We start from the raw sequence: 22606 nt of genomic DNA, 5'->3' as shown, positions 1-22606 counted from the left end.
CACCTGTTTGCGACATTTGAAAGATGTGTGCACCTGAACCCTCCAGTCTCTTTGGACATCCACTATATTAAGCCTCCTACCATCTAGAAACTACGCTTGATGTATCCTTTTGTTTGGTCCAAAGTGGAAAACCTTCTGCTTGCTTACATTGAACTCTTATCTGCCACAATTTGCCCATTCACTAAGTCTATCAATTCCTTGTTTTGTTATCCACTCCATCTACAGTTGCCTAAATTTTGTCATTAGCAAATTTGGATATAAGACTTTCTATGCTGTTATCTAACTTACTGCAATTTTTAATATTGTTGACCTACAAATCCTTTTGGGACACCACTGGTCACGTCCTGCCAATTTAAGTATCTACCCATCATTTGTACTTTGCCTGCTACTTAACCAATTTCCCAGCCATGTCAGTAATTTGCCCTCTGCATGTCCTTTTTTATATGGAATTTTTATATAGAATTCCAGAAAGCATTTACTAAGCGTTTGAAGTAGTCTGAATTTTGTACTTTTATGAATTGATTTAAGTATGAAATTAATAAATGTTGCCTTTTTTTTTCCTCTTGGCTTTCAGCTCTTGAAATGTCTGGTTGAATGTTTAACTACAGATTCCAACAGTTTCAGTGTATGGAGACAGCTATACACCAAGCATCTTTCTCAGTCCAGGTGATTGTTAACATTCAGAGCAGAATACAGGGACACGTGAGTAGGAATGGATAGAGATCCTGGTGTTTTTTTTTAAAAGTAATGTCATTCATCTTTGTGTTTCTATAAACTGATGTAACTGGTATTGTCAAACTTAAATCTGATCATATTGTTAACTAGAGTTTAATTTTGTAAGCTGTTCTATTGTCTTTTTTAAAATCTCTGTTGCAGATTCTTGTGACTATTTAGCCTAACTTTTGACATGCTTATTTTAAGTACAGAGCATGTTCTTTTCTTTGAATACTTTTCAAACATCACATCTAATTTTCAAGATGTCTCTGATTGGTTGAACCTAATTAGTACAATGAGCAAGAAAATTACTTGGAATTCTTCTGTGCTGTCTCCCTTCCAAAATTTATACTGGGGTGTTTTCTGAAACCGTTTGACTTGACTTAATTTTTTTAGTTCAGTGAAGAATCCTGGTTGTAATTCTTCTAATTAATTTTAAAAAGTAATTCTGAATTTTCAGCAACCGGAGGTATCTTCGATTTGCATATTATTATGCTTGTAGGTTTCCACTTAGTAACAATTTGGTATTGTGATTTGAACTATTGGGTAAATCTTAATTTTGAATCATGGATGCAAGGAGCTTGCAATGTGAAGGAGTGATTTTTTTTGCACAATAGTTAAAATGTCAGACTGCTTTGCTTGATTAATTTGCTTTTGTTGAGCTGTTGAGTAAAGCAAGGCTGTTGCTTTCTTATGGCATGTCTGTAAATATTCTTCATATAAAATCAATATAAAGATGTCTTGTTGCATACCATTATGTCAAAACAGCTGTTTCATAATTTTGGATACCTGTTAAAATGTCCTAAAGTAAAACACAATCCAGTAGAAACATCACCAGTCTGCCATCATCAGTGGACTTAATGCTTTCAGTCCACCAAAACTTTCACCTCCAAGTCTGCAATAGCCTCCCTTCAGAATACATAATTTATGCTGAAAACATACTGCTTAGAAAACTGCTTTATCTGGAGTCTGCTTTTATGTCCCGTTCTGTAATTTTCTAGTGTCCAATTTTCTCTCGAACCCTTCATGAATAGGTCAGAAATAGGGATGCTTATTTGCACAACAATCAGTATCATTCATGCATTCCCAGTTACTGAAGCAGTCCATGTCCAAATCCAGTAAAACCTGGACAATATCAGTGTTTTGGGCTGTACAATGGCAAGTATTTTTCATGCCACAAGCACCAAGAAATTTGTAATGTCCAACAAGAGTGAAATCTATCCATTGCATGCTAACATGCAAAGGGATTAACATTACTAAATTGCTGACTGTCAGTATTGCAGGGGTTACAACTGACCTGAAACTGAACTGAGTGGGCTATACAGGTTGATGACGAGCAGGCCAAAAGCTAGGAATCGTGCAATGAATAACTTGGCTGCCTACCTGCTCCTGTCGACTGTGTACAAGGCAGTGTGGCCAAATTCCTCCCCATTTGTGTGGTTGAGTATGGCCCCCACAACAAAGCTTTGCATCACCAGGGCAAAGCAGCTGGCCTGATTTGGCATCACATATACAAACTGCTCACCACCAGCAGGGTGCCATCTAAAAGACACACTGCAAAATTTCATTTAAACTGCTTTATACAACTTTTTTTTTTCTAAATCTCTGACTTCTATCATCTAGAAGAATAAAGGTAGCAGAAATGAGAACTCTACCTGCAAGCTCCCCTCCAAGCCACCTGCCATCTTGACTTGGTGCTATAAAGCCATTTCTTCTATGTTGCTAGGTCAGAACCTTGGAACTCCCTAATGGCAGAGTGGGTTGTACTTGCATCAAATAGACTGCAGTGGTTCAAGAAGGCAGCTCAGCATTTTCATGTCCAATAACCCAGCTGACATGCCATGAATGAATAACTTTTTTATAAACTATCCTTTTGCTTTGTTATGCCATCCTAATTAAATTATCACTTTTTGTATTTCTCAAATTCAAGGCTGTACTTCCTGACTTAATTTCACTTGTGAATGTAGTATTTATACTTATCTGTTTTTGTTTCAACATTTAGTTTGTTTTACTGGAATGTTAGGTACACTTAATACAACTGAATACTACAGTGTCAACTAATTTTCTTTCAGTCTCTTGCTAAATAACCTTTTGGAAATCTGGGACAATCTTCCAGCCAAGGTAACTTTCTTTTATTTTCAACTATAGTTAATACATTTTGGATGTACAGTTTAAAGTATTTTCTTTTTTGTTTTAGCATAGATTTGTTTTCATTCAAGTATCTCTTTTGCCAGGAGTGATTTGTAGACTTATTTCTCCTCTTGCAAAACCAGCTTATCTTTTAGCTTTGGTATTAATTGGATTGGGAAAAGAATTGATAACCCAAAGATCAGGGTGATCCAATTGGAAATTTTCCCTAACTTGAAATTTTGCAAAACCAATACTGAGAAAGTATAATTTGTAAGAGTAATGTAGCAATGAAACAACTGATCCTTGTGGATTGAATTGACTACTGTGTAAACTTTTTTGCAACGTAAAGAGTGCCTTCTGTATGATATTTGGTTTTTGAGACTTTGATCTATTGCATTATTCCAATACTTTAATCCACTGACTTAACATTTGGATTTTTCTATTGCACCTACTTATAACGTTTTGCTGCAAATCTAGTTTTTCAGTTTTTTTTGTTAGGCATTTTTTTGTTTTGTCAATTGCTACTACAGCTACTTAGCTAAACGTTACCAAAGGTGAGTGAATTGTGGGGAAGCGACTTTTCAGATTTTAGAATGTGAAATGATCAAAAGCAAACTGTTATTTGTATCTCTGTTAATAAGCCCTTGGATGATGATACTTATTTTAACAAGCGTGGTGTTCCATCCAGACTGCTAGTTGATTGCATAATGGTGCAATTTCTCTAGCTATATTTTGTACCATACTGTTCTGTGCATCTCTATGTGGAGACTGTGTGCACCATGCAAAAAACTGAAGCAAGTTGCATTTGACAACATGTTGGGGATTGTACTCTACTGCTAACTAGGATTGCCTGCCATCATTTTCTCCATCGACTTGCTTTATATGGATTAACTGTTTCAGTATTGCAAATTCAATGCTAGGATACTCTGTGCAGTGTCTCCAATTCCTCCTTTCCTTTCCTGTCGTCTGAGCTACCCACTCCTAAGTCTGCATTATGCAACAGTTTGTGTGGAGTTAAAAAATGGGGAAGATGATGGGCTGAACCTTTTTTTTTACAGGAAGACTCGTGGACATTGTCTGGATACAGACGTCCTACCACTGTTTAAAACAGATCCAGTCTTTGTCATTAAGGATAGTTGAATAGGGTGATTGTCAGAAGAGTTAAACCCAAATGCAAGGTCATCTAATCTCTGCTGATTACAAAAAATCCATTTCTGGATATTACAAAAGCCTTCACTTGCAGTATGCGAAGTCATAAATAGATGTAAATGTTGAAGGATGGATTAGGTCTGTAGTTCTCATGATCTGCAGTTTTTAAAATCTCCTTGTGTTCTTAAACTACTGGTTATAGATGTCGTCATTTAAGTGTAAGTAATTGGTCTCTAAGGGCTTTTGATGTGCAGTGGTTGTATCCACACCACTGAACTGGAAGGTCTGGATTCAAGTCCCACCTGTTCCAGAGAGGTGTAAGGACATCTGTGATCAGATTGGTTTGAAAATATTTTATTAGCCTCTATAATAAGGCCATCTACTTCAAGTTCTGGGTAGGGGGAAGTAATGCATCTACTTAGTTTATAGTTCAATTGATAGTATAAACAAGCTATTAAAGAACTGCGTTTGTGTGTTTTGATTTTGATTGTGGAGTTTAATTAGGAGTTTCTTTAATTTTAAAAGAGATTGCCACTTGAGATGCAAAAATATTTGGGTTCCTTGAATAGAAGCTTCTCATTAAGTGTAGGAGTGAGAACAGTTTTAGATTGTTAGCTCTACATTTTTCCATCCATACTTTTCTCCTGAGGTCTGCCCTCATACTGGATGAGTGACAATTGGATATGGCCTGCAGAATAAAACTGTCTGCCACTTAGAATTGCGAAGGGAGAGACTGGAACATTTTTGACATTGCATTTGCATAGGTCTGACAGTTTTTGAAGGAGTGTTATGTGTGGATTGTGAAGACCAAACGGTCTAATTGTTTCTGACACTGTCAAGAACAGGCTTCTCTGAATCCTACCTCAACACTTGATTTCCCCCTTGCTTCTGGGATATGCAAACCTGGGTCTCTCACACCCACCACTATCGCCATCTCTTAATTCCTCCCTCTTCCTGCCCACAGCAAACGAGGCACAAACCAAATAGAGATGGATCTGGTGACTGGGAAACTTCCTGACTTTCCCCAAGTTGTGCAAATTGTACCTACTCTATTCCTGATGAAGGGCTTTTGCCCAAAACATCAATTTGCCTGCACCTCGGGTGCTGCCTGACCTGCTGTGCTTTTCCAGCACCACTCTAATCTAGACTCTGGTTTCCAGCATCTGCAGTCCTTGTTTTTACCTTGTATTGGAAGTGACGTGAGCTATGGATAATGACAGACTTCATGAATATCTGCTGACATGAAAAGTCTAATAGAGTTATATGTTTCATAAACTTTGAAATTTTAAACTGACTTTTAATATTAAGCATTAATTGTAGGTGCAGAAAGCTCTGCAAGAAACCATTCGTTCATTTAAAGTTACAAATGAAGAGCTGTCTGGGAAAAGTGTTGCAAATTCACAAGAAGTACAAGTCTGCAACACTGCATGCAATGTAAGAATTTGAATATTATGCTTGCTATTTTGTGTTAGAATAATTATTTTTCAGATGAGTTGGACTGCTCTTGTCTGAATCTCTTTTTGTTCTTAACTTTCAAGCCTTTTTCTAGTTGCTGCCTTAGAATGTACTATGGTGACTTTATTTTTCATCTTGCCCCTATCTTTTCATCTCTGGAAAAGCCACTTTTTTCAACAATGTGGTAACAGCACCGTGGTTCCCATCATAAATTATTTTCCCGGGCTATCATCTCCAGCTGAATCAGTTTGCATGTTTACAGTCTTGGCACTTATGGATTTTTAAGCTGAACTTCTTCTAATTTTTGCATCTCAATGGTCACCTATTGGTACAATTTATTATTGCTGGTATTCACTAATGTCTTAGTCTTTCTGCTGCTGAATCCCTCATTTGTGGTCTTGTTAACCCTTGCCTCAAGCATTCTCAAATTTTTCAACGCCTTAAATTGGATCTCATCTGAAACTCTGCTCATATCCAAAGTTGTATGGAGTCTGGTTCTTGAGTCCATTGTGTTCTGATTCATTGGCCATTTTATGCCTCACTGGGGAAAAAAATACTTATTTTGATCAGTTTATCCTTTTATTTCTGAAATCCCTTCCAACTCTACAACCCTCAGGACTTGTGTTTCTCTAAATGTGGTCTTGTATCAACCCCATTTCTTTTAGCCCCTATCTTTTGCCTGCTGTCCCTTAAGCTGCATGGGCCTACAGCTCTGCACTACTTCCCTTCTGAAATACTTTTGTAAAGCCAACTTCTGAATGAGCTTTTAAATCACCTAAATTAGATTCTCTAGCTTTTGGTACTTTTGTTATGTGATTTATGTTGCTATGAAGCATCTTTGAGCAATAATGTTACGAACACTATGCAATTTGAGTTTGTCACTCATTGGCTTCTGCCCTTGCCCTTAATTTAACCAATTTGATATTATTTTTAATATTGCGTAATTTGACTACTTTTTTTCCCCTTTTCAATTTTGAAGAACCTTCTGCAGAAGTTGAAAGGTGGTGGCTTCCCATGGTTACGCCTATTACTCGTGCTCACAATTTTTGCAGCAGGCTTTGTGGTGCATGACATCCGAACACATGGATCCTTCAATGGTTGGTAAAGTTATACTTTGGGCGAATTTCTGCTTTGACCATGAGGTATTTCAAAACAAATGTTGATTTGTAATCAATAATTGCATTAAGGTTCATAGAATTTTAAAAAAAGCTAACTTAAGAGAAACATCAGAAAATTAATCATGGCGCAGTTTGGATATTAATGAGATAAATATATCCCCAAAAAGACATTGCACTGACTTTTTCAAAACAATCTGATTTTAAAGTGGTATCTGTGCTTATTTAGTTTATTTGATTATTTATTTCATTATCTAAATCTGATTTTACCTTTATCACTGGTGTGGTACAGAAGGAAAAGTAAATATATTATCTATTTAATTTATTTCTCCTGTTCAAAAGCATGTTAGTGAGTTTTCGAGAAGATTTGTAGCTCAGGTTGAGGTTCTGGATGTAGGTTTGCTCGCTAAGCTTGAAGGTTTGTTTTCAGATCTTTAGTCACCATACTAGGTAACATCTTCAGTGAGTCTCCAGATGAAGCACTGGTGGTATGGCCCACTTTTTAATTTGTGTTTAGGTTTCTTTTTTTTTTGATTTCATTTCCTGTTTTTTTTTAAATCGGGAGGTGGTAAATGAGATCCAAATCAATGTGTTTGCTGATAGTTCCGGTTGGAATGCCATGTTTCTAGGAATTCTAGTGTGTCCCTGTAACAGTCACGCACGAGAATTCCTAAAAGATGTTATCCAAAAAGCAGTTATAAGTATCCAATTTTTGAAATCCTGAGTGTTCAGACTGGCAGGTTTTCTGTGTACACTTAATGACTTGAACTGGTTGAAACTGTGATGTACATCAAAGGGATTTGCATTTCTATATTTTATTACTGACTTGAACTTTTCTTCCCTTAGCGTCCTCATCTGCTCATGTCTTGCAGCAATCTGGAATGATGTCTGTGTCTCAGCAGGCTTGGATTAAAATATCTCATTATTCCAAGCAGGGATACAGGTTAGTACAAAGAGGGTGTCTTTGGATCAAAATAATCCTTGCCCTTTTTAGCTGTACCTTTTATACAAAGAAATTTGAATGAAAAACTCTGATTATCTATTACATATTAAAGTTCTGTCTTGTCCTGAAGCAACTGATCAACAACGTCATTCACCATTTTTCTTCACCTGAAATTTGAGGTGAAAACAATTCGTAAACGTGAGCTTGCTTATAACCTTTCTGTCAGTTGGTGTATATTAAACACAGCCAACTTTTCAAAGTTTGGGAGAAGATTTGTAGCTCGGGTGCTCGTTGTTGTGGTTCTGTTGGCCGAGCTGGGAGTTTGTGTTGCAAACGTTTCGTCCCCTTTCTAGGTGACATCCTCAGTGCTTGGGAGCCTCCTGCGAAGCGCTTCTGATGTTTCCTCCGGCATTTATAGTGGCTTGTCTCTGCCGCTTCCGGTTGTCAGTTGCTGTCCATACATCAGGAGCATTTCCAAACTGACAGCCAGACTGCTGCGACCGCTAGGACTCATAACAGCACACAAACCAACAGCCACTCTCGGACAACAACTCACCCGGACGAAGGACCCAATACCCAGCATGAGCATAACCAATGTAGTGTACAAAATCCCATGCCAGGACTGCACAAAACACTACATAGGACAAACAGGAAGGCAGCTAACAACCCACATCCATGAACACCAACTAGCCACAAAACGACACTACAGCTATCCTTAGTAGCCACCCATGCAGATGACAAGCAACATGAATTTGACTGGGACAACACTACTATTATAGGGCAAGCCAAACAGAGAACAGCCAGGGAATTCCTAGAGGCATGGCACTCATCCACAGATTCTATCAACAAACACATCCACCTGGACCCAATATACCGGCCATTGCAGCGGACAGCAACTGACAACCGGAAGCGGCAGAGACAAGCCACTATAAATGCCAAAGGAAACATCACAGAAGCGCTTCACAGGAGGCTCCCAAGCACTGAGGATGTCACCTATACAGGGGACGAAACGTTTGCAACACAAACTCCCAGCTCGGCGAACAGAACAACAACAGCAAATTGTTAACCAATACCTAATGGGACCAGGATTATGCCACTTGATCAAATATATTGGATAATTAAGAGGGAATGTATAACCACAGCAAATCTTGACCAAACAGAGCTTTTTGAGGCATCAACATACCTCAAAATCCATGTAACAATATCACAGCACGTAAGATAAGTGTAAAAACACGAAGTAATAGAAATGTAATGCGGGGGTAAACATATCACTATTATACTTTTATTGATGGTGAGAAAAGAGGGAGAGATGTCAGCTCCTCTTCAATGGTCATCTGGAACTGCTCAGATTTCATGTGTGCCTGCCTTGTCTGCGACTTAGCTGCCACAAAACCGTAGAGCTGGTAGCTAATGGAAAATAAGTCATGGCCGTTCTCCACAAGTGAGCAGGTTAATGCAAGCCACTAACACCTATGAAAACATTACCCTCAACAGGAATAGCTGCACAACATTAAACACTTTGTGACATATCCACAACAGCAAGCACCTTGCCATGAACACCCTTGAAACTCTTCACTCTGCCTTTTACATTCCTAATTATCCTACTTTGGCAAAACTTAACTCAGTTACCTCCACTCAATATTTCTTGCACTCCTGGAAATTGCTCCTCTCTTACAAGATACTGACCTACAGAATGAACCCAGCAGTGGCATTACACCACCTCAATATTGTTTCTTGATCCAAATCAAATACATTCTGACCTTGACTTCTCTCTGTCCTCTCATTGCAATAGTATTTTCCATCAGGGTGACTGCACCACACCATCTACCTATCCCTCACCTTTCTAAGATTTAGAAATCATCCTTTTTCTTTTGATCCATGTATCATACACTGCAGAATACAATGAATCTGTTTATCCCTGCAGGTCACTAATTTTTTTAAACCACATTGTCTGTTTACATAGATGGACAATGATCCTAATTTAGACTTTCTTGCATTTGCTCTTATTTTGGTCCCATCAAATAAGTTACTTTCTTTCATGATGTCTATCTCCCATCCTTTTCTTGTTTCTCCTTTTTGTTTTCCTAATGGTATATCTGATATCAATCTGTGTTTGTGTCCTATATTTTCACAGCTGGATAGAAACAAATACTCCTTATTATTACTCTGAGGCTATAACAATGTTTGGACCAAGCCTTGAGTTGGTTTGGAGGAGGCTGTTTGAACTAATGATGTATACAAAGGACACGTTATCAAGTCATATTGCATGGATTGTTGAAAATCTACCCAGATTTATCGAATGGGTATGTACTTGATTTTTGTAATAGGTTTTTAGGGAGTCTCGTATGGAGCTTCTGAATTCTGTTAAAGCAGTCAATTAAGATGTGATTTAGTTCCTAATTAGTTCTTTTTATCAAGTCCTCAGAAGATTAGAAAGTGTCAGCCATTCTGCAATTTCTGCAGTGCTGAATTGATGAGATCATTTCATTTTTATTTTTTCCTCTGTTCTGCATGAAAGTTTTTAGTAGCATGCTACTTGCTGTTGTCTTTGGTCTGTGATATGAAGAACCATTAAATCCTCATAATCCCCATTCACACTTTATTTTGACTTAGACAAAATAAATCTAGTAAATTTTAAGATCCGTTAACTTTCTGGAAACCTGTCTGTCTTATCTGGGGAAACTGATACAATGTTGGATCATTAAATCTGTCCCCAACTTTAATATACTAAAATGAAAATTGCACCTGAAGGTCAACATTTTGTTATTGGCTGAGTGTTTCTTTAAATTCTGTTTTTTAAACTGGGGTGATATAAGTCCCTATTTTTACATGTTTTCAAATTTCATTTTTGTCAAGTTAACTCAAGGCCCACAAAAGAAAGCTTTTAAGTCTTTATTAGTGACAGCCACATGTTGCACTGCTATGTTTTGCATTGGGCCTCTGATAAATTTGAAAGTGATGACTTCTGTGGAACCTGTTTTCACACTTTTTGGTGACACTCCTTTTAAAAATTTAAAGGATCTCTGACCGTCTGAAGCACATTTTCTCTTTTTTGTATATTTGTCTAATACCGTTGTGATTTACTGTGACCTTTCTTTTTTTTTAATAGATTCGTTCTAGTCTCCCAGATGTAATGTTGCAATTTGTAGAATATGTCAAGGAATTGCTTCTCTTTGTACTTCAGAATTACATATTTCCAGCTTTCGAATATATCAAAATAGTAATAAAAGAATGGTGGAAGCAACTTGTTAGTTCTTGCGAGTAAGTATTTTTTAAATTTTGTTCTTTTATTGACTTATTCAAATTAATGCCCTATATTAGCAATGATATAAACCCAAAGAAATGCAGATTCTGTAAATCAAAAACCAATTGCTGGAAAAGCTCAGCAAGTCTGACAGCACCTATGGAGAGAAGTAGTTAACATTTTGGGTTGAGCCTTAAGAAAGGGTCACTGGACCTGAAACGTTGATTCTGATTTCTCTTTACAGTGTTTGGCAATAATAGTGTTGCATACATCTAGGGTGTACCTAAGCTATTCTCTTGGGTGCAGTGGGGATGGCCATACAGTGGAAGTGAGCACATTTGCCAGCACTACACAATATCTATGGTTGCATAGCTGAAGTGCAACACTTCTTCAACTTCAACTTAAGTATCTTTTTGAATTTGTTGCTCTGGTTTTCTTCAAAGGCAGATAAACCGATTTAGTGAGGGTAGATATGAATTGCTAAACTCAATTTGGTTGCAAGCAACAAATACACGCCTTGTGCTTGACTCAGCACTCTTACTCAAAGGGGCAAGACTTTGGCATCAATTGATTCTAGTTCTGTTCCAGGGTCACTGGACTCAAATATTAACTTCACTTTCTCTTCTTAGAAGCTGCTAGATAGGTTTTTTTTTCTGCAGCAACTTTTGCTTTTGTTCCAGATCTTCATGATTCTCACTTCTTATTTTATTACCCTATTCTATTTGTGGTGATTGTAATACCACAAATTTGACATAGCATCACACATTCAAGGAGGGAATTCAAGACCTTAAGCTCAAAAACAATAAGCTGCTAAACGAGACAACCAAAGTGCAAACAGTTTTGTATTTACCTTTTTGTAGTTGTTACTGGTTTTACAATGCTGCTGAATGATTGAATATGATATTGTGCCATGCATTTTCTTTTGAGGTATCAGTGTACCATATATAAAAAAAAATTTACAGCCCAGGAACAGGCCCTTCGGCCCTCCAAGCCTGAGCCGATCCAAATGTTCTGTCTAAACCTGTCAGTCAATTCCTAAGCATCTGTATCCCACTACTCTCACCTACTCATGCATTTATCCAGACGCATCTTAAATGAATCTACCGTGCCTGCCTCTACCACCTCTGCTGGCAACTCATTCCAAACGCCCACCACCCTCTGAAGTATTTGAAGCATGACCTCTTGTTATTGAATCCTTTACGCTGGGAAAAAGCTTGTCTCTATCCACCCTGTTTATACTCTTCATGATTTTATCAACCTCAATCAGGTCCCCCCTCAATCTCCTTTTTTTCTAATGAAAATAAACCTAACCCACTCCACCTTTCTTCATAGCGAGCACCTTTTCATACCAGGCAACATCCTCATAAACCTTCTCTGCACCCTCTCCAAAGCGTCCACATCCTTTTGGAAATGTGGCGACCAGAACTGTCGACAGTATTCTAAATGCAGTCGAACCAATGTCTTGTACAATGTTAACATGACTTGCCAGTTCTTAAACTCAATACCCCGTCCAATGAAGGCAAGAATACTATATGCCTTTTTGACCACTCTATCCACCTGTGCAGCAACCTTCAGTGTACAGTGGACCTGCACTCCCAGATCTCTGCCCATCAACTTTTCCCAAGGCTCTTCCATTCATTGTATAATTCGCTGTAGAATTAGTCTTGCCTAAATGCACCGCCTCACATTCGTCTGGGTTGAAAACCATCTGCCACTTCTCCGCCCAACTCTCCAGTCTATCTATATTCTCTGGAATTCTTTGACAGTCCCTTATGCTTTCTGCTATTCCACCAATCTCTGTGTCATCTGCAAACTTGCTGATCATACCACTAATGCCCTCTTCCAGATCGTTTATGTATATGACAAACAACAGTGGTCCCAACACTGACCCCTGTGGAACACCACTGGTCACCTTTTTCTCCATGTCGAGAAACTCCCTTCAAGTACTACTGTGTGTCCTGTTCTCAACCAGTTCTTTATCCATCTAGCTAGAACATCCTGCACACCATGTGACTTCACTTTCTCCATTAGTCTACCATGGGGAACCTTATCAAACGCCTTACTAACATCCATGTATGTGACATCAACAGCCCTTCCTTCATCTAACAACTGTGTCACTCCCTCAAAGAATTCTAAGTTGGTATGGCATGGTTTTGTGCAGGGAAGAACATGTTGCCTATCACTGATAAGCCCATTCTTTTCCAAATAGATCCTATCCCTCAATACCTTCTCCAGCAACTTTCCCACCATCGACGTCAGGCTCACTGGTCTGTAGTTACCCGGAATATCCCTACTACCCTTTCTTGTACAGGGGGATAACATGAGCAACCCTCCAGTCCTCTGGCACCTCACCTGTATTTAAGGATGCCACAAAGATATCTGCCAGGGCCCCAGCTATTTCCTCCCTTGGCAACCTGGGATAGATCCCATCCAGTGTTGGGGATTTGTCCACCTTAACCTCTAGCCTACCCAACACATCTTCCCCACTTATATCAATGTGATCCAGACTAATCAAACTTTTATCTCTAATCTCAACATTCATCATGTTCCTCTTAGTGAACACTGATGCAAAGTAATCATTCAGAATCTCACCCATTCTCTTGGGTTTGACACAGCCTTCCTTTGTTATCCTTTAGTGGACCAATCCTTTCTCTAGTTATCTGCTTGCTTATATAAGAATAAAATGCTTTGGGATTCTCCTTTAATTTTGCTAGCTAAAGTTATTTCATGACCCCTTTTTAGCCCACTTGATTCCTTGTTTTAGACTTGTCCTACTCTTCTGATATTTTTCCAGAGTCTGTTCTGTTCTTAGCTGCCATGCTTCCCTTTTTTTCCTCTCGGCTAGTCATACAGTTTCTCCAGTCATCCACTGTTCATGAATCTTGCCCTTCCTATCTTTTGCATTCAATGGGACATACCTATCCTGCACTATCTTTAATCGAGCTTTTGAAAGCTTCCCACATCTCAAATGTGGACTTCCCTTCAAATAGTTGTGTCCAATCCACATTTTCGAGCTCCTGCCTAATTTTGATATAACTGGCCTTGGCCCAGTTTAGTACTCTTCCCTTAGGACCACTCTCATCTTTATCTATGAGTATTCTAAAACTTACAGAATTATGGTCACTGTTCCCAAAGAAATCCCCCACCGCAACGTCTACCATGTGTCCTGGCTCGTTCCCCAGTACCAGGTCCAATATGGCCCCTTCCCTCGTCAGACTATTGACAAACTGCTCTAGAAAACTTTTTCCTGGACGCTTACAAATTCTACCCCATCCAGACCTCTGACGTTAAGTATATCCCAGTCAATGTTGGGAAAATTTAAAAACTCCCAACGCCACTGTCCTATTGCCTCTTCATCTTTCCATAATCTTTTACCTATTTGTTCTTCTACCTCACGTTCACTGTTGGGAGGCCTGTAATACAGCCCCAACAGTGTGACTGCACCCTTCTTATTTCTCAGCTCCACCCATAATGCCTCACTACCCAAGACCTCCATAGTGTACAACCACGATATCATCCTTGACCAGCAATGCAAGCCCCACTGCCGCCAACCCCCCCCCCCCCCCCCCCCCCCCCCCCCCCCGCCCAAAATGCCCTGTCTGAAACATCTATATCCTGGAACGTTTTAATCACCAATCGTTGTGCCCTTCCTTCAACCAAGTCTCTGATTGCAATGACATCATACTCCCGGGCACCAATTCAAGCCCTAAGTTATCTGCCTTACACACTATACGTACTCCTTGCATTAAAGTAGATGCATTTCATGTTACCAAATTTTTTGTGCTCATCTGCTGTCTGCCTACTCTTCCCTTTATTAATGCATCTTCATAATTCTTAGTCTTCACCTCACTGTCTACTGTTTCCTCTTCTGGTTCCTAGCCCCCTGCCACGTTAGTTTAAAACTCCCCCAAGGGCATTGATTTTGGTCTGGTTCAGATGCAGACCATCCATTTCGTAAATAGTCCCACCTTCCCCAGAACCGGTCCCAATGTCCAACAAATCTGAACCCCTCCCTCCTACACTATCTCTCAAGCCGCGTGTTCATAGAACCGACCTATTAACTTCTCTTCAAGCATTGCAAAACAAGGTTTTACTCTTTGGTAGCTAATGCAGTCTTTGGTGGTGAGAGGAAACAATTTGATTTGAGAACTGCCTTTTGCAGTGAAGGTGTTTTTAAATTATTAACATAAAAATCAGAGTCTTAATTTTGTGTTTAAAAAGACTTTCCAATGAAAGTCTGTTTCCAATGCTGATAGAACTGTGAACAATAATTCTTGGTTTCTTATCATGATTACAATTTGATCAGAGCTACAGTTTGATATCTGGTCTGAGAATGTATATTTGGCTGTCTTTTGCTGAACACTTAAAATCTAATCTCCTTAAATTTACTTAACCCTCCATCCATTATTAAATTATGGAAAGTAAGCAGGAAAGTGGAGTTGTGGCAGAGATGAGATCAGCCACAATCATATCAAATGGCAGAGCAGAGTAGGCTTGAGCTGAAATCTGTTCCTGCTTCTAGTTCTTGTGTTCCTGACATTGTATATTTAATGTATTGTGTGTTTGTGAAATTTCAGGGGTGAAATCAGTTGGGACTGTGTGAAAACTCATTTTATGAACATAATACATTTAACATGGAGTTATCTACAGAACACAACAACTACAATCAAAAACTGGACCTCCTCAATGATCTCCAATCATTAAACAACAACAAGCATATTCCAAGCTTTTTTGAAAGCAACAGCGTTGCATTGGATAATTCTTGAAGACTTAACCTTCCTGTTGTGGAGAGATTTGAAAATTGATTGAACTAAAAATACAAATGCCACTAATTTTCTGTTTATAACAATTTTTACTTAATTCAGTGCATGTGTTTTGTACCCAATTTTTTTCAAACTCAAATGTTAACCGTCTTCTAAAACAAACTTGTTGCACGTTGTAACTTTGGATAAGAACTCAATTTAAAGCTGCAATGTTCAGAAATGTGTATTGTGTGATAACACAGCTGTTCATTCTCTGCAATAATTAGACTTCTGATTTCAACTGTTTAAAATTACAGTATTTTGAAAACCAATGCCATATGAACCAGGAATGTTCAATTTAAGTAACTGCAATAGTTGAGGGCTAACTTTGTTGCTGTAGCTTGATTATTATAGAAGTAAATTACTATTGAAGCCATTTGTTCTGCACGCTTTTGAGGTTTATGGAAAAATGTGTGGTAATGTTATCAAATCTAGCTTTTCATTTAAACAGTACTCATCAACTTTTGGCTATGCAGACACTTAAAGGGTTGCTTTCTCGATTTGGTGACTTTTTTTTAATTTGTCAACCGTTCTCTAGGTAACGTAACATCTAATTTCGGGTGGCTTCTATTCATGAACATCAAACATGAATACATTGCCTGAAATTAGCATTTTTGAATTTCTATAAATTTGGTTAATATCAGATATACATCATCCTATCAAATGGCCTAAAACTCAGTTGATTTTTAAAAATGACGACAGCATAACTGGGATCAGTTAAAGTATGGTTTAAAGGCATTAATTTTAGATCACTACTAAATGCTCCTGTAATTTTCCCCAGTCAAAAGTATTTTGAAGCAAATTCCCTTCTCTACAGTACTTGCTGCATTTGCAACTGTTATTAGTCTGTTAATCCAGTGTAATGTATGCAAATGATGTAATGGATAACTGTCTGAAATGAGACTTGTGATTTCCCTAGGAGCAAAATCATTGCTGTTAGCCTATTCTTACCTAATCCTTTACACCCAGTCCTTGCAGAACAGCATGTGGGTTTTGTAATGCATTAATGTACACTTTTGCAAGGCACTGTACTAGTATATGCAACATCTCCATTTGGTCTTAACTTTGGGTAATGACAGTTCTTTTGTATGATGTTCACATTATTTTGGTTAATATGTCTAAGTCACATCTCATTATGTTTTGAGGGTTTCTAAAATTATAGCTGATCCACTACAGCTGAAACTGTATGTTTCAGTTAAGACTATGTTTAAGTTAACTTTGCATTAAGTTATGTTTTTGCGATTCAGTTTTTGGCAATCATTTGCCCAGTGACGTCATTAGTGTTAGTATTGGTAACCACATGTAAAGTTATTTCAAGCATTATTTTAGGTCTGCATGATTTGGCTTCAGTACTTCTATCTACCCAGTTCTTCTTGCATGGAAGATTGTATAGCTGAAAGGAACTGCTCCTACTGCCACTGATTTTTTTTTGAGGTTGTTCAGTTGGTCAATCTTTGTTTACACACCTAGCAAATATTTGTCACACATGCAGCACATTACATGTACTATATTTAATACACACGTTTCAATCTTGCATATTTTCTTCAAAGAAGCAGTTGGCCATAATACTTGGTTTTTAAAATCCATTTCACAAGGAAACCAGTGATCTGGGGATAATTGTAGACGTTTATGGGTCAGTCTTTCATTATTCTTCCAATAACTACAACTAACATTCATCTAAATGATGCTCATAATTTGACTACATTAATGGAAGTAAAGACTATTTATTAAATATAACCTAAATTTTGTTTTCAGTTAATTTGGAATTTGAATATGATATGTTACATTAAAAGTGAAACTTGTGTTTAAGTTGGCAGTTATATAAAAATAAGTGGTTTCCTGTCATTGATCGTCTTGGTGCTCTCATCACGTTTGGATGGACAAGGAGAGAAAAATATTTATAGCAATTTCATTAGTTTCATTACCTGGCCCCACTTAATTGACATTTTATGATTTGATTAAATAATTTCCCTGTTCATTGACTAATTTATTCAAGTGTAATTTTAACACCAATTATATATGTACATATTGATTGTGACCCAAGTGGTGGATGAAATTTATGTTGGCCAAATACATGTTTTGAAGCAGAATTAATGTGTATTGTCTCAAATGTAAATTTAAATCATGAACTTATTTCTGGTGGAAAAAAATAAAGATATCGTACATCTTAGTGTCTTTTATAGACAAATAACTGTCTGTGAACACTTTTTTTTCAATGTTTCTTGTAGCAACCTAGCTATTGTAAAGCAGATTTGGCTACAGGATATAGTTTATCTCTGGGCAATTTTCAGTCAATTGCACAAAAGTGCAATTGTCATTTGACTGCTACCTGCATGACCTGATGCAGCATGCTGTTAGGTACATCTAAAATTTGTTCAGTTTTTAAGAAGGGGGGATCAGCTTCATTCAAAAAAAGATTTTATATTATTGTTCTACTTTGGATTATTAAAAAATGTGATCTGTGTTGAAGTATCATACTTTGAAACATGTTTTCAGCTGAAACACCATTCTCACTGAACTTAAAGTGGGATTTGGGATCATGCATGGCTACAGGGTAAGAGCTGGAAAATGAATCAATGACTGTTTGTTTGACCTGCACAGCCATGATTGGCTGAAGGGCCTCTTCTGTGCTATAAAAACGGACTATAATTTGATAACTAGTCAATTAATAGCATTGTCAACTGGTCACACTGAGCCAAATGAGCTATTTTCTATTTGGAGGATGGAAAGATTTGGGAGAAGGTTTAGTTAGAAAGGAAAAGTAAGAAATTACAAGAGTTTTCCTGGGGCAAAGTATTTGAAAAATGAGGACAAGCTAAGCATTTAGCTATCAATATAAATTGTGTCTTGTAGTCCCCAATTGGCTTTCTAAAAATTTATTGATGTCCATGGTGCTTTCTCTTGTGAATTTATCCACTATCATTTTTCTCCCACACTCTTGAAATGAATGCATTATGGAAAGGATGGTGTGAAAGCATCCATCACTGCTAGGGTGAGGGATCTGTACCATTCAGATGGTCTACTCCTGAACTATTGAAATGGATGTTTGTGAATTACATAACTAGAAAGATAGAGTATGTTTTAAACTAAAAAAAGAGAAGACAGAAGACTGAATTTGGGAAGTTGACTGTCAAATGTGTGGAAGAGGCAAGAGGAAGGAATTAGTAGGAAATGATAAACAGACAATGACTGGAGGCTATCTGACATTTAGGTAGAACAGAAGGCTATGAAAGGGTGGAGAAGTGGTGTGTAAATTACACTTAGCAAATGGAATATAATATGGCAAAATGTGAAGTTCATTTTGGAAGGCAGAACAATATTATCTATGTGGAGAAAAACGAGAAAGAAGCAATACAAAGGCAAATGGGATTTACATATGCAAGAAACACACAAAGCTAGCATATAGATACAGCAGATAATCAGAGACTTCAAATATTGGCTCTTATTTCAAGGATGCATCCAAGAAGCAGGAGAATCGACATTTCGGGCATAAGCCCTTCTTCAGGAATCCTGAAGAAGGGCTCGTGCCTGAAACGTTGATTCTCCTGCTCCTTGGATGCTGCCTGACCTGCTGTGCTTTTCCAGCAACGCATTTTCAGCTCTGATCTCCAGCATCTGCAGTCCTCACTTTCTCCTCTTATTTCAAGGAGGTTGGAGAAGAAGAATGCTGGTGAGACCGCATCTGAAGTACTGAGAGCCATTTTGATCTTATTTAAGGGAAAATATAATTTCTTTGGAGGCAGTTCAGAGAAGGTTCACTAGGATAATCCTGGTATGGAGGGACTGTTTTATAAATAAAGGTTGGCCTCATTGGAATTTAGAAAAATGGACGTTGATCTCATTAAAATATAAAAGGATTCTTAAGTTTGAGAGGGTAAATGCTCAGAGGGTTCTTTCCCTTCTTGGGACAGTCTAGGACCAGACAGCATAGTTCCATGGAAGTGGTGCCAATTTAAGACAGAGGAGTACTAATTTATTTTCTTAGAGGATTAAGAGACTTTTGGAACTCTGCCACAGAGAGCTGTGGAGGTAGAGTCCTTTGTGTATACTTAAGGTTGAAATAGATTCTTGATCAGTCAGGGGATCAAGGGTTGTTGGGAAAGTGGATATCAGGAATGTCAGATAAACTATGATTCTATTGAATGGTGGAACAGGCTTGAGGGGCTGAATGACCTATTCCTATTTCATATGGTTTTTATAATCTGTCTTAAATATGATATTACTATAATAGAGAGGGATTATTTAAATTCAAGAAACTACATTATAGAAGCAGTCTGGATCAAAATAAGGAATAATAAAGGCAAGAGGTCATTTGTGGAATTGTGTATAGAGTCCATAACAGTAACCATTTGGCAGGACAAGATATCAAGGAAGAAATAATGAGAGCTTATCAAAAGAGTACAGTGATTATCATGAGGGATTTTAACTCCTATATAGACTAGAAAAATCAAATGGGAAAACATGGTCCAGATGTTTTCTAAATGTTTTTGGGACACTTTCCAAGATCAGTATCTTCTGGAACCAACCAGACTGCAAACTATACTAAGCCAATGATTTTGACCAATGAAATAGGAATAATTACTGATCTCAGAGTGAAAGCACCCCTAGATAGTAGCAATCATATATTGGTTGATTTTTACTCCGTTTAAGGGAGACAATTATACTGTTGTGAATTTAAACAAGGGTAATTATGAGAGCATGAAAGCAGAGCTAGCATAAGCAAAGTAGCAATTTAGGATGATGGATAGATCAATAGAGATGCATAGTCATACAGCATGGTTGCAGACCCTTCAGTTCAACTAGTTGAAGCTGATCATTTCCCAAAGTAAACTAGTCTTGCTTGTATTTGGTCCATATCCCTCCAAACCTTTCCTATTCATATACTTATCCAAATATCTTTTAAACATTGTAACTGTAACTGCATTCACCACTTCCTCTGGCAGATCATTCCACACACTAACCAAAATGTGCAAAAATGTTGCACCTTATGTCCTTTTTAAAACTTTCTCCTCTCATCTTAAAAAATGCCTCCTTGTTTTGAATCCCTCACTGTAGGGAAAAGACCATTCCTATTCACCTTATTTTATAAATCTCTAAGGTTACCCCATAACCTCCTATGTCACAGAGGTGTACAGCACAGAAACAGACCCTTTGGTCCAACTCATCCATGCCGATCAGATACCCTGACCTAATGTAGTCCAATTCACCATCACTTGGCCCAAATCCTTCTAAACTGTTCCTATTAACATACCCAACCTGAAGAAGGGTTACACCCAAAATGTTGACATTTCCACCTCCTGATGCTGTCTGGCTTGCTATGTTCTTCCAGCCTCCTGCCTGTCTATCCTGTATTTTAGAGTCTGAGTCCTACAGCATGGAGACAGGCCCTTTGGCCCAAAATGGTCCATGCTAACCAAAGTGTCCACCCACACTAACTTCATTTCCCTGCACTTGGCCTTCTAATCCTTTCCTATCCATGTATTTGGCCAAATGCCTTTCCAATGTTCTTAATGTACTTCCTCAATCGCTTCCACCGGTAACTCACTCCATATGTGTCCTGTCCTCCATGTAAAACCCTCAGGTTCCCTTTTATTCTTTCCCTTCTAATCTTAAACTGATGTCCTCTAGTCCTCGATTTCCCCAAACCTAGGGAAAAAAAAACTTGAGTGGATTCACTCTATCCATGCTTCTCATGATCTCATACGCCTCTAAAAAGGTACCCCCTCAGTCTCCTATGCTCTAAAGAGAAAAGTTCTAGCTTGTCCAACCTCTATAACTCAGACCATTGAGTCCAAGCAACAGCCTTGTAAATTTCTTCTGTACTCTTTCCAATTTAGTAACATCCTTCATATAACAAGGTGATTAAAACTGAACACAATACTCCCAAGTGTGCCCTCACCAATGTCCTATATAACTACAACATAACTTCCCAAAACTTCTCTACTCAGTACCCTGACTGATGAAGGCAGGTGTGCTTAAAAGCATTCTTCACTGCCCTATCTACCTGCGAATCCACTTTCAGAGAACCATGGAGCTGAATTCCAAGGTCTCCCCTTTCCAATACACTCCTTAAGGTCCTACCATTCACCATGAAACTCCTACCCGATTTGACTTTCCAAAATGCAAGACCTCACTAACCTATACAAAACTCCATTTGCGATTTCTTGGCCCACTTCCCCAGATGATAATGGTCCTGCTGCAATTTCTGAAAACCTTCTTCACTGTCCACAATACCACCTATTTTAATGTCATCAGCAAACCTAATCATGCCTTGTACATTCTCCTCCAAATCAGTGATACAGATAACAAGCAATAATGGGTCCAGCACGACTCCTGCGGCACTCCACTAGTCACAGTCCTCCAGTCCGACAAGCGTCCTTCCACTATTACCCTCTGCTTTTTACAATCAAGCCAATTGTGTATCTAATTGCCAGCTGTCCCTGGATTCCGTACGATCTAACCTTCCAGAGCAGCCTACCATGTGGAACCTTATCAAAGGCCTAATTGAAATCTATATAGACTACATCTACTGCCCTGCCCTCATCAACCTTCCCGGTCACTTCATCAAAGAACTCTAACAATTTGTGCGGCATGATCTCCCACTCACAAAGCCATGCTGACTACTCCTAATCAAACCCTGTCTTTCCAAATGCATGCATGTCTTATCCCTCAGAATCTTCTCCAGTAACTTACCTACCACAGATGTTAAGCTGACTGGTCTATAGTTCCCAGGCTGTTCTTTGCAACCTTTCTTAAATAATGGCATAACATTCGCTACCCTTTAGTCTTCTGGGACCTCACCCATAGCTAACAATGATGCAAAAATATCAGCCAGGGCTTCTGCAATTTCTTCTCTAGCCTCTTGCAGTGTTCTTGGATATGTCTGATCAGAGCCAGGAGATTTAACCACCTTAATATGCTCTAATACATCCAACACCACCTCTACTGTGATATAGACTATTCCCAAGATATCACCGCTAACTTCTCCAAGTTCCCAAATCTTCATGTCTGTCTCCACGGTAAACATGAGGAGAAATATTCATCGAGAACCTTG

The 22606-nt window shown here is 38.3% G+C and overlaps 1 protein-coding gene across 1 annotated transcript in view; it reads left to right on the top strand.

Annotated features, from left to right (window-relative positions):
- The window catches only part of tmem214 (transmembrane protein 214), a 53161-nt gene extending 35418 nt beyond the window's left edge, over positions 1–17743 (top strand). Inside the window, exons 10-17 of the mRNA XM_060854121.1 lie at positions 575–666; positions 2787–2835; positions 5314–5427; positions 6428–6545; positions 7410–7506; positions 9641–9809; positions 10616–10767; positions 15328–17743. Coding sequence (XP_060710104.1) covers positions 575–666; positions 2787–2835; positions 5314–5427; positions 6428–6545; positions 7410–7506; positions 9641–9809; positions 10616–10767; positions 15328–15454 — 918 coding nt within the window. The 3' untranslated portion in view covers positions 15455–17743. The remainder of the gene's footprint in view (positions 1–574; positions 667–2786; positions 2836–5313; positions 5428–6427; positions 6546–7409; positions 7507–9640; positions 9810–10615; positions 10768–15327) is intronic.
- Positions 17744–22606: the final 4863 nt, after the last annotated feature.

Source organism: Hemiscyllium ocellatum, chromosome 3, assembly GCF_020745735.1.
Source record: "Hemiscyllium ocellatum isolate sHemOce1 chromosome 3, sHemOce1.pat.X.cur, whole genome shotgun sequence".
Taxonomy (NCBI): domain Eukaryota; kingdom Metazoa; phylum Chordata; class Chondrichthyes; order Orectolobiformes; family Hemiscylliidae; genus Hemiscyllium; species Hemiscyllium ocellatum.
The sequence above is the reverse complement of the archived record's forward strand: the minus strand, read 5'-3'. Positions and strand labels throughout refer to the sequence as shown.